The sequence below is a fragment of the Salvelinus namaycush genome, chromosome 9, assembly GCF_016432855.1.
Source record: "Salvelinus namaycush isolate Seneca chromosome 9, SaNama_1.0, whole genome shotgun sequence".
NCBI classification, from domain to species: Eukaryota; Metazoa; Chordata; class Actinopteri; order Salmoniformes; family Salmonidae; genus Salvelinus; species Salvelinus namaycush.
Genome location: NC_052315.1, coordinates 25,452,814 through 25,470,862, shown reverse-complemented (window position 1 = coordinate 25,470,862; position 18,049 = coordinate 25,452,814). Strand labels below are relative to the sequence as shown.

The window sequence follows — 18,049 nt, the reverse complement described above, 5'->3', positions numbered from 1 at the left end:
GGAGATGGAGATGAGAGAGAGCATGGGAACATGGATGGGTCTTCAACCCTCATCAGAGAGCGGAGAGGAAATTAACACAGGGTGAGGCTGGGGAAGGAGGAACGGAGGAAATTAACACAGGGTGAGGCTGGGGAAGGAGGAACGGAGGAAATTAACACAGGGTGAGGCTGGGGAAGGAGGAACGGAGGAAATTAACACAGGGTGAGGCTGGGGAAGGAGGAACGGAGGAAATTAACACAGGGTGAGGCTGGGGAAGGAGGAACGGAGGAAATTAAGTCAACAGTGGAAGTGAGAGAAAAATAAATAAAGAAAACTGGGCTGCTGAATGAATCCAATGGAGAATGTCTCTGTTCCCAGCCAGACTCTGGGCTGGTGCAGGCAGTAGGCCTGTATACTATAGCTGTGGTTCTGTTCTGTACCAGCCCTCTCTCTCAAGACACAACTACTGCAGGACTCAGGAGGACCCACGCACTGAAAATACATCAACCGGCACAACTCTGGTATCAGCTGTCAGGCCTGGAGAAGGCTGGGGAGTCGCTGCGGCTCCCAGCGTTCTGCCGTTTGTTCTCCCAAATTACTCACAGGCCAAGCTCGTTAATCTACACTATAGTATGCTGCTGCAGCAATTATTACTTCACAGAATAACAACACAGAGGAAGCCCGTAAAAAACTACAGAGGAACTTTTCAGTTAAACGCACATCCCAGCAAACCGGGAACATTCTCAGAACATTAGCTAAGATTCCCATTAAATTCTAGTTAATGTTTTATCTAACATTAGGATGATAATATCCTTAGAATGTTTTGATTAAAAAAATATATACTTTGTTTCATGAAATATCCTTAGAATGTTCTCCTAACATTCACTAAATGTTGTGAACAACATCTGTAACAACCACCACAGAATATTCCCCAAAAGTTCTCATTAGGTTTGCAGGTAATGTAATAATCAGTAATGTTACCAGTAATGTTTTCCTAGCAAACCAAAATTGGTTCTGTGAAAGTTCCCAGAACATTCGTTAGGTTGCGGCAAATGTTCTCATAACACAAAAACTGTCCAGTCATGCTGATGATTATACAATGTTTGTATAAAACGTTCCCCTCATGTTACAAGAATGTTCCCAGAACACATTTTGTCTGTTCTTTAAAAAGTTTCTCAGAATGTTTCATTAGGTTGTGGGAACAGTGTGGGGACATTACAAAAGATATGTTCCCAAAACACAAAGAACTGTCCAGTTGTGAGGATGATTCTTCAATGTTTCTTTTAGGGTGCAAAAAACATTCACCTGATGTTACAAGAACATTCCCAGCACATATTGTGTCTGTTCTTTAAAGGCTCCCAGAATGCTTCTTTATGTTGTGGGAACATTGTGGGCCTATGACAAGAGATAGGTTCCCAAAAAACATTCACCTGATGTTACAAGAACATTCCCAGCACATATTGTGTCTGTTCTTTAAAGGCTCCCAGAATGCTTCTTTATGTTGTGGGAACATTGTGGGCCTATGACAAGAGATAGGCTCCCAAAAAACATTCACCTGATGTTACAAGAACATTCCCAGCACATATTGTGTCTGTTCTTTAAAGGCTCCCAGAATGCTTCTTTATGTTGTGGGAACATTGTGGGCCTATGACAAGAGATAGGTTCCCAAAAAATTAAAAACTGTCCAGTTGTGCTGACATTCAGTTAATGCTTGTATCTGGGTGCAAAAAACATTCCTTTGATGTTGCAAGAATGTCGACAGAACCCCCTTTCTGAGTTCTTTAAAGGTTCCCAGAACATTTAATTCAGCTGTGGGAACAGTGTGGATACATTACAAGATACAAGAGATAGGTTTCCAAAACACAAAATATGCTCAGTGGTGATGACATTCATACAATGTTTAAGTTAGGTTGCACAGGACATTCCCTTAATGATATTCACAAAGGTTGCACAAAACATTCCCACAATGTTGCATAATGTTAAATAACTTCCAAATAAGTCAGTTTTTATGACATTCATAGCATATTAGTTTTAGATTTAACATAAAATAAAATACAGTGTTATATGTACAACAGCATGTGAAGAGGATGGGGACATTTTAATAACTCAGAAAGTGTTTTATGTCCTGATTGACCATATTAGACTGTAGAAAATACCTCAGTACTACAGCTATCCCTTGGTGGCACAATGGGTTAATGATCTGACTGCAAAGCTGAAGATTGCAGGTTCAATCCCACATACTCTTGGTAAAATAAAAAATACATTAATTTGAGGCTCAGATGTAATCTACTAAGAGAGCATGTCTTCATTTTGTCTAGATTTATGAATCCAGTCAGAAATGCAGAATTTAGACCAACTATAAAAAATAAAATGGTGTAAAAATGGACTGTTGATCTTTTAAAAACGCAGACAATATAATTCCTACTTTGAGACCCTTGATATGGTCCCCCCTCTTATTTGTCATGATCTGAAAAGATCCTGTATCAGCACTCATAGTCTTGGATACGTTGTAAATATGGGCCTAGAAGTATGCAGCATATAAAGAGGATGGGGGAAGTGATGGTGAAAAACCCAGTTCCTGTATTTCCCTGTGTTAGTTATGTATAAGAAGGCTAAAAAGGATAAGGAAAGGGGATACCTAGTCATTCTTCCGCATTTAACCCAACCCAGCGTGGAATTCCTGATTACATTTTTAAAATTTTATTTAACCTTTATTTAACCGATTGACCATACCGACATTGCTATATACTGAAACAAGTACATGTAAGAGAGCTGGAGGCACAGAGGATAAAAGACCTGGCTTGGGAACCAAACTCCACATGTGCAGACTGTCAACATATGAAGTGTAAAAAATATGGATGTGTGTGTATGATTAAATGCTGTTTGAATGTCCTATGAATGAAATTAAAATGGCACGTGGCTATACTGTTGTCACGTTCCTGACCGGTTTTCTGTTATTTTGTATGTGTTTGACGGCCAGGGCGTGAGTTTGGGTGGGTAGTCTATGTTATGTGTTTCTATGTTGGTTAAAGGGTGACCTGATATGGCTCTCAATTAGAGGCAGGTGGTTTTCATTTCCTCTGATTGAGAGCCATATTAAGGTAGGTGTTTTCACATTGATTGTTGTGGGTGGTTGTCTCCTGTGTCAGTGTCTGTGTATGTTACGCCACACGGGACTGTTTTCGGTTTTGTTTGTTCGTTCGTTTTATGTAGTCATTTTTCCTGTTCGTGCGTTCTTCGTGTTTCATGTAAGTTTGTCGTCCAGGTCTGTCTACATCGTTTATTATTTTGTAAATTGTTCAAGTATATTTTCGTGTTCGTTTTCGTCCTTGTGAAATAAATATAATGTCAAGTTACAACGCTGCGTCTTGGTTCAATCCATGCTCCTCCTCTTCGGATGAAGAGGAGGAGGAACACCGTTACAGAACCACCCACCGAACCAGAACCAAGCAGCGTGAGTTCGAGCAGTGGCCTACGAAACAGGAATCCTGGACATGGGAAGAAATATTGGACGGAAAAGGTCCATGGGCACAGCCGGGAGAATATCGCCGTCCCAAAGCTGAGCTGGAGGCAGCGAAAGCAGAGAGGCGGCGATATGAGGAGGCAGCAAGGAGACGTGGCTGGAAGCCGGAGAATCAAGCTCAAGACCGGAGATATGAAGGTACGCGGCTAGCAAGGAAGCCCGAGAAGAAACCCCAAAAATTTCTTGGGGGGGGGGGCTAAGAGGTAGTGGGCCAAGGGCAGGTAGGAGACCTGCGCCCACTTCCCAGGCTAACCGTGGAGAGCGGGAGTACGGGCAGACACCGTGTTACGCAGTAGAGCGCACGGTGTCTCCTGTACGTGTTCATAGCCCGGTGCGGGTTATTCCACCTCCCCGCACTGGTAGGGCTAGATTGAGCGTTGAGCCGGATGTCATGAAGCCGGCCCTACATATCTGGCCACCAGTACGTCTCCTCGGGCCGGCTTACATGGCACCAGCCTTACGCATGGTGTCCCCGGTTCGCCTACATAGCCCGGTGCGGGTTATTCCACCTCCCCGCACTGGTCGGGCGACGGGGAGCATTCAGCCAGGTAAGGTTGGGCAGGCTCAATGCTCAAGGGAGCCAGTACGCCTGCACGGTCCGGTATTTCCGGCGCTACCTCCCCGCCCCAGCCCAGTACCACCAGTGCCTACACCACGCACCAGGCTTCCAGTGCGTTTCCAGAGCCCTGTTCCTCCTCCACGCACTCTCCCTATGGTGCGTGTCTCCAGCCCAGTGCCTCCAGTTCCGGCACCACGCACTAAGCCACCTGTGCGTCTCCAGAGCCCTGTACACACTGTTCCTTCTCCCCGTACTCGTCCTGATGTGCGTGCCCTCAGCCCGGTACCACCAGTTCCGGTACCACGCACCAGGCCTATAGTGCGCTTCGAGAGGTCAGTGTGCCCTGTCCCTGCTCCCCGCACTAGCCTTGAAGTGCGTGTCTCCAGTCCGGTGCCTCCAGTTCCGGCACCACGCACCAGGCCTACAGTGCGCTTCAGTCGGCTAGAGTCTGTAGTCTGCCCAACGCCGTCTGAGCCATCCGTCTCCTCAGCGCCATCTGAGCCATCCGTCTCCTCAGCACCATCTGAGCCATCCGTCTCCCCAGCGCCATCTGAGCCATCCGTCTCCCCAGTGCCGTCTGAGCCATCCGTCTGCCCAGTGCCGTCTGAGCCATCCGTCTGTCCCGAGCCATTAGAGCCGCCCGTCTGTCCCGAGCCGTCAGAGCCGTTCGTCAGTCAGGAGCCGCTAGAGCCATTCGTCAGACAGGATCTGCCAGAGCCGCCAACCAGACAGGATCTGCCAGAGCCGCCAACCAGACAGGATCTGCCAGAGCCGCCAGCGAGCCATGAGCGTCCAGAGCCGTCAGCCAGCCATGAGCGTCCAGAGCCGTCAGCCAGCCATGAGCGTCCAGAGCAGTCAGCCAGCCATGAGCGTCCAGAGCCGTCAGCCAGCCATGAGCGTCCAGAGCCGTCAGCCAGCCATGAGCGTCCAGAGCCGTCAGCCAGCCATGAGCGTCCAGAGCCGTCAGCCAGCCATGAGCGTCCAGAGCCGTCAGCCAGCCATGAGCGTCCAGAGCCGTCAGCCAGCCATGAGCGTCCAGAGCCGTCAGCCAGTCATGAGCTGCCCCTCAGCCCAGAGCTGCCATTGATCCAGAACTGTCCCTCAGTCCAGAGCTGTCTCTCTGTCCGGAGCTGCCCTTCAGTCCGGAGTTGCCCCTCTATCCTGAGCTACCTCTCTATCCTGACCTACCTCTCGGTCCTGAGCTACCTTATCCCGGTGCTGCCCCTTGTCCTGGTGCTGCCCCTTATCTTAAGGTTAACATTTAAATTAAGTGGGTGTAAGATGAGGGTGGTCATTCTAAGGGGGAGACGTAAGCTGGGATTGACTATGGTGGGGTGGGGACCTCGCCCAGAGCCTGAGCCACCACCGTGGTCAGACGCCCACCCAGACCCTCCCCTAGACTTTTTGGTGGTGCGTTCGGAGTACGCACCTTGAGGGGGGGGTTATGTCACGTTCCTGACCGGTTTTCTGTTATTTTGTATGTGTTTGACGGTCAGGGCGTGAGTTTGGGTGGGTAGTCTATGTTATGTGTTTCTATGTTGGTTAAAGGGTGACCTGATATGGCTCTCAATTAGAGGCAGGTGGTTTTCATTTCCTCTGATTGAGAGCCATATTAAGGTAGGTGTTTTCACATTGATTGTTGTGGGTGGTTGTCTCCTGTGTCAGTGTCTGTGTATGTTACGCCACACGGGACTGTTTTCGGTTTTGTTTGTTCGTTCGTTTTATGTAGTCATTTTTCCTGTTCATGCGTTCTTCGTGTTTCATGTAAGTTTGTCGTCCAGGTCTGTCTACATCGTTTATTATTTTGTAAATTGTTCAAGTATATTTTCGTGTTCGTTTTCGTCCTTGTGAAATAAATATAATGTCAAGTTACAACGCTGCGTCTTGGTTCAATCCATGCTCCTCCTCTTCGGATGAAGAGGAGGAGGAATTCCGTTACAACTGTACCATCTTCAAATGCAAATTGCTATTAAATCTGGTGAGAAACATAATGGGGATGTACTCCAATCTGCATTATTATGCTTTATGGAGCTATACATTCTAATGCTGAGAATGTTGTGGTAATATTAGGTCAATCTTAAATATAACATTTTCTAAATGTTCTTAAAATGTTCTGAGGACCTCCAAGACAAGGTCAAATTTATATTACGTGAACATCATTGGAATAATGTGTTAAACCTAAAACAAATATGCTATGAACGTCATACAAACAGACTAATTTGGAAATTGTGGAACATTGTGGGAATGTTCTGTGCAACCTATGTAAATATCAAAAGAACAACTCCAATAACTTAATTAAATGTTCTGGGAACCTTTAAAGAATTTAGACTAGGTGTTGTGTCAACATTCTTACAACATTTTAGGAATTTCCTGTGGAACCTAACAAAAACATTATCTAAATGTCAGCACAACTGGGCAGTTTTAATGTTTTGGGAATCTGTCTATTATCATAGCACATTTTCCACAACCTAATACATTTTCTTACAGGAACAATTAGGGTAAGTGCCTTGCTCAGATAGATTTTTCACCTAGTCGGCTCAGGGATTTGAACCAGCAACCTTTTAATTACTGACCGAACGCCCTTAACCGCTAGGCTACCTGCCACCCAATCAGACCTGCAACTGCGGCCTCAGCTGCGCAGTCAAGTGTTAAACAATGGAACAGCTGTCGAGAGCGGCGGCAGCTTCAGAAATAGAGCTGTTCATTTCACCGGTCTGTCTCACACCTGTGTGCTGTGCAGGCCGGGGAGAGAGAGGGCGAGGGCTAGGCCAAACAGAAGGCTGTGCAGCCAGAAAGGAAACCCAAAGAAGAGACGGGCACAAAGATAAACACACACACAGGAAATAATGAAGCTGACTCACCGATCATGTGATTGGCGACGTGGATCTGGATCTCTCGCTCTGTCTCGAAGGTCATTTGGCATTTGATGCACTGGTACGTCTTCTTCTGCAATGCAACAGACAGGTAGACAAGAATTTTAGAGAGGTTATCAAATTACTTTTTCATTCACAGCCGGCGCGTGCACACACACACGCGCTCTCCTGATACAAAAATAATGTACTGGTGGGGAGAGGGGGGGTTCTGAGGTTTCTCCTTGCTGTTGCATTGAGCTGAAACAAAGGCACAGGTAAAGATTGAGCGTCCCTGGGACCTCACTGTCAATATCTAGTAGAGCGAACAGGCCGTACAATGCCTCAGCTGGGCTGAGCTGCAGGGACCACTAGGGCCCACTGAATTCACTAGAGCCATGAATTCACACATCTAACTGAGCACGACTTCTTACTGACACGCTACCCACTGGGAACAGACACACTGCTAGAAAATACTGCTAAAATATCAGGGATTTTAAAAAGTGGGAACAACATTTCAGATCACTCAAAAAGCATTAGGAATGACTGAATAATATGAATTCGCTTTGAAGTTTTAATCAGTTCACTAGATGTTTCTAAATGCAGGGCCATTTAACTTTTTGTTGAATTGGTAATGTGTTCTATTTATTTTATACCGCAGAGGACAATGTTGGGTATTCACTATGTGATTGATTTATCAATTACTAAATTAAACCTCAGTTACCTTAACCTTAGAATTTTCACATATTGTATGTAGCTCTTAATATAAATCAGTATGCTGAGCCATAGTGGAGAATATGGTGAGAGTGTTCTTACTTTAGGGACAGGCGAGGCATCCGTCACCTTCTTGGCCCCACTGGTCTCCGGGTTCATCTCGGGGTGGTCCACCTGAACGTGGCTCTCCAGGTCCTCCAGGGTCTCAAACTTCACAGCACACTCGGGGCATCGCAGCCCCGGCGCAACCTTCTCTCCCCCGGCCTCCTGGGGCGTGGTGCCCCCGCTGGGAGACTGGCCGTTGGTAGCCCGGCTCATACAGCCAGCACACAGCCCATAGGGCAGCCCGTTCACATCCAGCTTCACCAGCTCCTGCTTGTTCTTGAACTCCTTGAGGCACAGGGCACACTTGTAGTGCTTGTGTTGCTGCAGCTGGCCGTTGGGGGAGGAGGAGGCCGATCCACCCCCGCCCCCACTGCCCCCACCGGACGAGAGCTTCTGCATGTGGAAGGTGCCGTGGATCTTGAGCTCCAGGGTGGAGGTGACCGTCTGCATGCACACCACACAGCGGAAGCCCGTCAGAGAGTTCCTCAAGTCTGGGTGCATCTGGCAGTGCTCTATGAAGTCTTCCTCGCTCTGCAGGGGCATCTTACAGATGCGGCAGGTGCCCGTGTCCAGGCTTTTGCTGTGGGTGACCTTGTGTTCGGTGAGTGTGAGCAGGGAGGGGAAGCGCTCTCCACAGATGGGGCACATGTAGTGCTTGGCTGGGCCACGATGGGTCTGGGCGTGCTCCCTCAGGCCATTCTCTGAAAAAAAGGTCCGTGAGCACACGTTGCACTTGTGGTTGCCTTTGATGAAGTCGGCCTTCTTCTTGCGGGTGCCTGCGTCGTCGTCCCCGGGCTGGATGTTGTGGTCCCTCAGCCGGTGGTTCTGCAGAAGACTCTCCATGGTGTAGGCCGCCCCACAGATGTCACAGGCGTACATGGGCTCTGAATTGTCCAGCTCTTCCTCGCCTCCGCTGACCTCGTGGCTGTTGGCTACGTCCTGGCTGGCATTCTTCAGCAGCATGCTCTGCAGGTCAGCCTGCTCCGTGGTCACTGTCGATCTTTCGCCTCCTCCCCCACGCTTGGAGCTCTGGGTCACCCCGTTGGGTGTACCATTCTGGCTGCCCCCATTCCCAGTGCCATTGCCCCCGTCGAAGACACAGTGCTTCTCCCTCAGATGCCTCTCCAGCAGCACAATAGCATGGAAGGCCTTGCCACAGAAGCGGCAGTTGAACTTCTTACTGTGGGTGGTGATGTGGCACTGCAGTTCCACCTCTGTGCCGAATGTCTCCCCACAGAATATGCACTTGCGGGCTTTGCCGGCGACCGCAGGGCCGGTGGGGTGTCCCAGGTGGCTGTGCTTGACATGCAGCTGGAGGTCACTCTCCTTCCGGAAGTCCCAGGCGCAGGCCGTGCAGCGGAACATCTTCTTCTCATTGCTGTGCTTGACAGCCAGGTGGACCTGGATGGACACCTTGGAGTCAAACACCTCCTGGCACAGCGTACAGTGGTACAGCACAAAGGTGTGCATGTCCAGCAGGTGCTTCTGCAGGTCGTCTACAGAGGAGAACTGCTTATCACAACTCTCACACACGTACTGTGTGGACGTGGTGGTGTAGTGGACTGTCAGGTGCTGCAGCAGAGACTCCTGGGAGTCGAAGTCCTCTTTGTTGCACTGCGGGCAGGACTGCCTCCTCAGCAGCATCTCCAGGTGGGACTTGAGATGGGCCTGGAAGCTCTCGAAGCTGCTAAAGTGTAGGTCACACTGGTTGCAGGGGTAGTCTCCATTGGACCCTGCCAGGGTAGAGTCCACAGTCAGCCTATGGCGTTTGGGGGAGGAGATTTCCACATCAGACGAGGCAGGGCTAAGGTCAGCCACCTTGGCTTGCCGCTTGTTATTGGCCAGTGGGATGTTCTTGTGGTTCTCCTTGATGTGCTTGGTGAGCTTGAGCAGGGAGCCAAAGATGGGTGAGTTGGTGCAGTATGGACAGGAGTAGACCTCCATGAAGGACTGGGAGGGCTGCAGGATGGGGGACTCCATCTTGGGAACCCCTCCTCCGCTGCAGTGGGTTTGCTGGATGTGCTCTGTGAGAGAGGACTCTGTGAGGAAACCCATGGAGCACTGGTTGCAGAAGAAGGCATGGTTGCCCTCCAGGGTGGTGGAGCCTGCAACCATTCCTCCAGGCAGGCAGTGGGACATGCGGATGTGCTCTTGCAGGGTGTTGATGTCTGCAAACATGTCTGGGCAGTAGTTGCAGTGGAAGGCCGACACGTTGGTGAATTGGAGCAGGGGGAAGGCCGCAGCAGCGCCCCCGCTGCTTCGGTGGGCTTTGCGGACGTGCTCGTTGAGGTTGTAGAGCGTGGGCAGGGTGTCCAGACACAGCTGGCAGGTGTGGTTCTGCTGGGGCTTGTCTGCATGGATTGTTTTCAGATGGATCTCCAGCACGGCCAGGCTGTTGAAGTCTCTCTTGGAGCAGTAGGGGCAGCTGTAGGTCACCTTGGCCATCCAGTGACCCCCATCGTCATGGTCAGAGTTGGGGGCCAGCTTGCGGCGGCTCTGGGTGGGCTTCAGGGTGGAGTCAGGGGTGGAACCCCTCTCCAGAGAGGCACTGGAGTCTGGGGTGGCGCTGCTCATGGATGCCACGCTGCCCAGCACTGGGTCAGGGCTGGCACTGTGGTTACTGGAGTCGGGCTGCCGGTGGCTGTCCAGGTGGCAATAGACGTCCTCGACAGAGGGGAACTGCTCCGAGCACACAGGGCACTTGTGTTTACGGTTGGCGTGGGACCTTTCGATGTGGGAGAGCAGCGGGCCCTCGTCGCTGAAGATCTCAGGGCAGTGGATGCACTGCAGGTCAACGCGATCAGACAGCTGGGGGTGGCGGGTCACTACGTGCTTCTCCAGCTCGTCTGTCTGGCTGAATGTCTCCTCACAGTAGTCACACATGTATGGGTCCTGGTCCATCTCCCCTCCACTGCCTGCATTGCTGCCACGCTTCCCCCCTTCCTTTTCAGCACGCAGGGCAAGGTGCTCCTTGTTCTTCCTGTGAGCCTGCATGTGACTCTGTAGAGACGATGTGGAGGAGAAGCCTCTCTTGCACACGCTGCACTTAAAGGGCTTGCTGGAGCTGTGGGTCTTCAGGTGGATCTTGAGATGGTCGCTGCGGGAGAAAGCCGCCTCACACTCCTGGCAGCTGTACTTCTTGTCTCCGGTGTGGAGCTTGACGTGGCGGTCGCGGCTGCGCTTGTGCTTGAACAGGCGGCTGCAGAAGGTGCACTTGAAGGGCAGCTTGTCGCTGTGGATCTGCTCGTGGCGCTTCAGGTAGCTGAGGCGGCTGAAGGACTTGTCGCAGAACTGGCAGGGGTAGGGCAGCCCCGCGCCCCCTTCTTCCTCCCCTGTGCCCATGCCCAGATCACAGCAGCCATCCCCCAGCATCTGTGACGGCGATGCCACGTCTTTGCTGGAGGGAGAGGACGCTACCCAGGAGAGCCCAGGGTCATCATCACCATCTGCAATGCAAAACACAGACAGAATTCAAATGTTAGAGAGGACAAGAAAAACAAATCTAAATAGAAGCTAAGAATTAAAGACATGTATTCCCACAGGATTGAAGAAATAAGGACAAAGTGTATTTTCTCTCTCTTTATAATCCCTTAGAAAACACCCCTCACTCCCCTCTAGAATTACATCTGCCTCATCATATTTTCATTATAGGGACCAGATTGAAAATCCAAAAACCTATTAGAAGACACTCAAATAATGAGGATATTCTTATATGACAACGTGAATGAAATAAAACATGGGATTACGCATGCGTTTCTCCAGTTTAGTTCAGACAAAAGTCTATTAATGCATACATAATATAAATACATACAAAGCAGATCATATATTCATTCTGCCCTGCTTTGTGCATTCTGAGGGGGCCTGACAGCCCACACGTCATCCATTTAGCATCTAAACTAGAGTGGAGAAGAAGAGAGGAGAGGAGAGGAGAGGAGGGGATGGGAGAGGAGAAATCCTCATGACTTATTGAGCAGGAATGCTGCGAGCCTGGATCCCACGGTGGCTCAGACAAACCCAGAATTCTCCAGCTCAGCCTGTTTGTTTGCTTTATTTGACTGCATTTTACACTTTGCTCTAAATGGATGAATAGAGAAGCCTCTGGTATTCCTCATCACACACAACCAAATGTTTACAATAAGTACACAGCCTCCCCCTTTCCCCTATCCACACATATTACATCTTATAAAACCCTCCTTTGTAAACGAGTCTGTAGCTGGATGGCAGGTGACTCAATCTCATTTGTATTTTGGCATGACCACTCTCAAATAAATGACTGTCTTCTCAATGTAATGATGTAACAAAACAAAAGGCATAACGTTGCTGCAAAGAATATTTAAATATTGACAACAACAAAAAATTCTGAGAGAGAATAGCCTAACCTTGAAAGCACTTGGTATAGACTTCTCCCTGTAAGCAACTGTGAGAATGTCCCCCTCCCACCACCCCTCCTACAGAATCTGTTATACAAAGGTGTGCACAGCATATTTGGTGGAAAATAAATTCATGTGATGAATCGATGCACTTGAAAATGTAGGTGGTGTGCGGAGCAAATAAAACTCCACAGGGGTTTGTGGGTAAGATTTTTATAAAAACATGAATTATGAATTTAGCTTGGAGCAAGGAAAGAATCCTCCGCTGTAAAAGACTATAAAATAGAGATATCACATGGACCATCAAGGCAACAGGAGAGAGATGCCATCCAGCAGCCAATATCAGGAGAGAAGAATATTACAGGATTAGAAAATTACAAATTAAGAAATGAGCATGAACGAGAAGAAAGAGAAAGGACAGAGATAGTGAATCAAAATATTTTAAGAGGATTTGTTCAGGAGACACTAACAATTACTGAAATTGGTTTATTTCTTTCCTACATCCCATACCAGGAGCACACTGCTTTGTTGAGTACCTACATCTAAACACAAATGTTATTTTTGAGCCCAGAAGTGTAGTAACTGGAATTGCTTGAATAGAGATCCAAGTACCGCCGCCTGCATTGTGTGTGTGATGTATTTATATGTGCGTGTCGGAGTGATGGAAGGGGGAACAACTCTTTTTCTCCGATTACAGTTAAGGCCTGTACACCGCTGTCTCCACAGCTGGTGTGTCTGGACAAGCCCCTCCCTACTGTAGCCATTCCCCCCAGTCCTTCTCTAATGTCTTTGTGTCCGTGTCAGAATAAGAGTCATCCTGTCACAAGTTAAACCCTGGCAACACAGGAGAGAGAGAAGCCCTCGGCGGCCCCAAGAAAGTGAGGGGAAGAAAAGCCCAAAGGGCCTTAACTGAGGTGAATTCTTTGGCTACACAATGAAAGTGTGGCCCCTGACAGGCTGGTCTCTGATGTGAGCCGAGCGGAGGTGAGAGAGCAGAGGGGAGAGCTGCTCACGACTGACAGGTACGCCGTCCTGCTGAGCCCCAGCCATGTACTGCCCCACAGCACACCACATACAAAGGAACACTTGCTTGAGCATGAAGAAGAAGTAGAAGGAAAAAAAAGATAACTAAGAAGTAGGGGAGGAGGAGGGAGAAAGAATGGTGAGGGAAGAAGAAAAAAATCCTGGCACATTTGGTCATTCAGGCAAATTATAAATCTATTAATGCTAATGCAATCCCTCTGACTGAGACAGAATGTGAGAAATCACTTTTGAGAAAGAAGGAGATTATAGTCATTAAATAGCCTTAATCCTCAGAAGTGTGGCTGTCGGAAAATGGAAGATCACATGGCTTTTAGAGGGCTTTTGTCATCCGTCCGCCGGGGGACTTGGCAAGAGCACTAAACAGGGTAAGAAACGTCTATGAAAAGTTAAATTAGAAAAGAAAGCAAAAAGAAAGGGGGAAAGGCGAGGGGGAAGCCGAGAGAAAAGCGAGAAAAGACTGGAATGGGCACGCAAACACACGCTGCTCCCATGTCTCCTCGCTCCAGCGTTCCCGAGGCAGCCCTGACAGTTTCTCCATCTTTATCTCACTCTCCATGTCCGTTCCCCACTCCGTCCACCACGTCTTTCATGTTGTGACTCATTACTGAATTAACCGGCTGCATTCATGGCTGCCCCTGGTGCTGGCCTTCACCTCTGCTGGCCTGGCCCATGTGGAAGGGTGGGGCCTGGCAGGGAGGAGGGAAGGGCCTGGCAGATGGAGACACTCTTAGAGGAAGAGCGGCCATCCCACCTCCAACTAGGGCCCAGTAATTGAAACCGGCCGAGGAAAACACATGGCCAAAGAAGAAGCCCCAAACTCAGCTCTACCCGAGCCTGAGCAGAGTGGTGGTGGATGGAGCATGGATGGCCACTTTGGTGTGAGGTTCAAGAGGAGGCCGCATGCCGCACCACCCCCCACCACCATGCTCCATCCAGGCTGGGCCGGCCCGATGACGCCTGTCCCCCTCTAATAGGCTGGCCAGCCAGCCGGCATGCAGAGGCCAGAGGGTGGAGGAAATGTGGTAATGAAGACGCGCCCAGCCTGGCGTCCCCAGTCTCTCGCCCGCATCAGACACGAGGACAGAGGTCGGTCTCCCCATGCCAACCCCGAGTGCCTGCTTTTGTGGTTTCTCCTCTGAAGTAGAGTAGAAACACAGCCTCAGATAGTAGCCAGGCTGTTCATTAGAGCAGGACACCTCCAGGAGGCAAGTACTGATGATGACATAAGCTCCCTCTGCTTCCACATGATGTCTACAACACTGGCAGACAGACTGACTGACTAATTCCTTCCTTCATGTCCATCAATGGTTACAACTAGCTTTCAAGACACCAAAACAATGTGATCATTAATAATCTGTTCTATCAACTGTAATGTCACTAAACCTGTTCCATATGCATATGGAGATAATCTGCAGTGTCAATGTGCTCCCTTAGGTGGAAAACAAGAGCAAACAGCCAGCTTGACTGGGTTGACATCATCTCTCTGTTAAGACTTGATTAGAAGCAGGGGTCTGTTTCTAGGAGTTTAGAGAAAACAGCAGTCTGGATCTCATGCCTTGGAGAACTGTGGTGTCTCTATTATATGCACGTTACATCTTGTCAACAACACACAATATGCTTTGGACCAGGACAAAAACAAAGGGGGTAACCATTATCTATGGCTAATCAATCGTAACGAAGAGTAAAACTGAAGGCTCTTGGTTGCTGTAGCCCTCCAGGAGGTCAGAGAGTGAGACCAAATGAGTCAGGGAACAGAACTGGATTATGCTGGTCCAGCTAAGTAGTGAGCAACTTCTAGAACAGTTTACAGCAGGGATAATCAACTATATAGATTAGGCCGCGGGTAGATTTTTTCTTGAGTGGATGGTCAGAATTACAAATAATTTGTAGACTGCTAATTGACCTCAAGAATCCCAAACAGATATACTATTTGACTAAAACATAATAATTTCAAACCTTGCTTACATTTGTATATGATCACATACACTGAGTGTACAAAACATTAAGAACACATTCCTAATATTGAGTTGCCCCCCCCCCCCGTGCCCTTAGAACAGCCTGAATTCTTCGTTGGGGCATAGACTCTACAAGGTGTCGAAAGCATTCCACAGGGTTGCTGGCACATGTTGACCCCAATGCTTCCCACAGTTGTGTCAAGTTGGCTGGATGTGCTTTGGGTGGTGGACCATTCTTGATACACACGGGAAACTGTTGAGCATCAAAATCCCAGCAGCGTTGCAGTTCTTGACACAAACTGGTGCGCCTCCCAACACCTACCATACCTCGTTCAAAGACACTTCAATCTTTTGTCTTGCCCATTCACCCTCTGAATGGCACACATACACAATCCATGTCTCAAAGCTTAAAAATTCTTCCTTAACCTGTAACGTCCCCTTCATTAACACTGATGAAATGTGGATTAACTTCTTATGGCTTGGGGGCAGTATTGAGTAGCTTGGATGAATAAAGTGCCCAGAATAAACTGCCTGCTACTCAGGCCCAGAAGCTAAGATATGCATATTATAGATTAGATTATAGTAGATTTGGATAGAAAACATTCTGAAGTTTCTAAAACTGTTTGAATGATGTCTGTGAGTATAACAGAACTCAGGCAAAAACCTGAGAAAAAATCCAACCAGGAAGTGGGATATCTGAGGTTTGTTAGGTTTTCAAGTCTTTGTGTCACGCCCTGACCTTAGTTATCTATGTTTTCTGTATTATTTTGGTCAGGTCAGGGTGTGACGAGGGTGGGTATGTGTGTTTTGTCTTGTCTAGGGTTTTTGTAAGTCTAGGTTTGTAGGTCTATGGTGGCCTGAATTGGTTCCCAATCAGAGGCAGCTGTTTATCGTTGTCTCTGATTGAGGATCCTATTTAGGTTGCCATTTTCCATTTTGGTTTTGTGGGTTCTTGTCTATGTGTAGTTGCCTGTCAGCACTCGTTCTATATAGCTTCACGTTCATTTTGTTATTTTGTTAGTTTGTTTAGTGTTCTTCGTTTAATAAAGAAGAATGTATTCATATCACGCTGCGCCTTGGTCTCATCACTACGACGAACATGACACTTTGCCTATCCAAGATACAGTGTAAATTTGGTCCGATTGCACTTCCTAAGGCTTCCTTCCACTAGATGTCAACAGTCTTTAGAACCTTGTTTCAGGCTTCTACTGTGAAGGGGGAGCGAATAAGAGCTGTTTGACTAAGAGGTCTGGCAGAATGCCATGAGCTCAGTCACGCGTGAGGTCGTGAGAGCGAGCTGCGTTCTTTTTCATTTCTAAAGACAAAGGAATTGTCCGGTTGGAATATTATTAAAGATTTATGATAAAAACATCCTAAAGATTGATTCTATACATCGTTTGACATGTTTCTACGAACTGTAATGGAACTTTTGGACTTTTCGTCTGGACTAAGTGCCTGCGCCTCGTGAATTTGGATTTGTGAACCAAACGCGTGAACAAAAAGTAGGTATTTGAACATAAATGATGGACTTTATCGAACAAAACAAACATTTATTGTGGAACTGGGATTCCTGGGAGTGCATTCCGATGAAGATCATCAAAGGTAAGTGAATATTTATAATGCTATTTCTGACTTCTGTTGACTCCACAACATGGCGGGTATCTGTATGGCTTGTTTTGTGCCTGAGCGCTGTACTCAGATTATTGCATGGTGTGCTTTTTCCGTAAAGCTTTTTTGAAATCTGACACAGCGGTTGCATTAAAGAGAAGTATATATTTCATTCCATGTATAACACTTGTATTTTCATCAACATTTATGATGAGTATTTCTGTAAATTGATGTGGCTCTTTGCAAAATCACCGGATGTTTTGGAAGCAAAACATTACTGAACATAACGCGCCAATGTAAACTGAGATTTTTGGATATAAATATGAACTTTATCGAACAAAACATACATGTATTGTGTAACATGAAGTCCTATGCGTGTCATCTGATGAAGATCAAAGGTTAGTGATTCATTTTATTTATATTTCTGCTTTTTGTGACTCCTCTCTTTGGCTGGAAAAATGGCTGTGTTTTTCTGTGACTTGGCGCTGACCTAACATAATCGCATGGTATGCTTTCGTCGTGAAAGCCTTTTTGAAATCGGACACTGTGGTGAGATTAACAACAAGTTTATCTTTAAAATGGTGTATAATACTTCTATGTTTGAGGAATTTTAATTATGAGATTTCTGTTGTTTGAATTTTGCGCCCTGCACTTTCACTGGATGTTGTCAAATCGATCCCGTTACCGGGATTTCAGCCGTAAGAAGTTAAACGAGTGACATCAATAAAGGATCATAGCCTTCACCTGGATTCACCTGGTCAGTCTGTCAAGTGTTTTCTACACCCAGTGTATATCTCCCTCTTAGGCATGGCAATACATTGAAACAGATTTCCAAATTCAAATCACTTGGAGCTGATTTGCTGGTTGATTATGTCAACAACAAAAAACAGAAACAAACGCAGGACACCTTGGTTGACAGTATATGTGTGTGTTCATTATACATGTTCACCTCATCACATTCTCCTGCCCTCCACTCACACCCCTCCTTCTCTCTAACTAACATTTCCACCTTTCAGTCTGGCTCCCTGCCCAAACTTCCACCTTTCCCACCAAACCCCCTGCCTGGCTTCCAACCCCATCCCCTTGGCCCCCTTCCCATGGCCCCAGGCAGCAGAGATGCACCGTAGGGGGCAGAAAAACAACTTCCACCCAGGTCTCTGACATGGCAGCGCAGCACGCAGGCCTGACAAGCCTGGAGCAACGGACAGACCGACAGGGGGAATAGAGCTTTCAAGAGGAGAACCTCTCTCCACTTTTCAGCTTCCTGTTCCCTCTGTCCTTTCTTCTCACCTCTCCTCCTCTCCACTCTTCCTCACTCTCAGTAGCAATCCATCCTTTCCTTT

The 18,049-nt window shown here is 47.9% G+C and overlaps 1 protein-coding gene across 1 annotated transcript in view; it reads right to left on the bottom strand.

Moving 5' to 3' along the window:
* The window catches only part of LOC120053884 (zinc finger protein 423), a 164,158-nt gene that overhangs the window by 76,345 nt on the left and 69,764 nt on the right, over positions 1 to 18,049 (bottom strand). Inside the window, exons 4-5 of the mRNA XM_039001169.1 lie at positions 7,727 to 11,175; positions 6,923 to 7,007 (exon numbers count right to left, since the gene is read on the bottom strand). Coding sequence (XP_038857097.1) covers positions 6,923 to 7,007; positions 7,727 to 11,175 — 3,534 coding nt within the window. The remainder of the gene's footprint in view (positions 1 to 6,922; positions 7,008 to 7,726; positions 11,176 to 18,049) is intronic.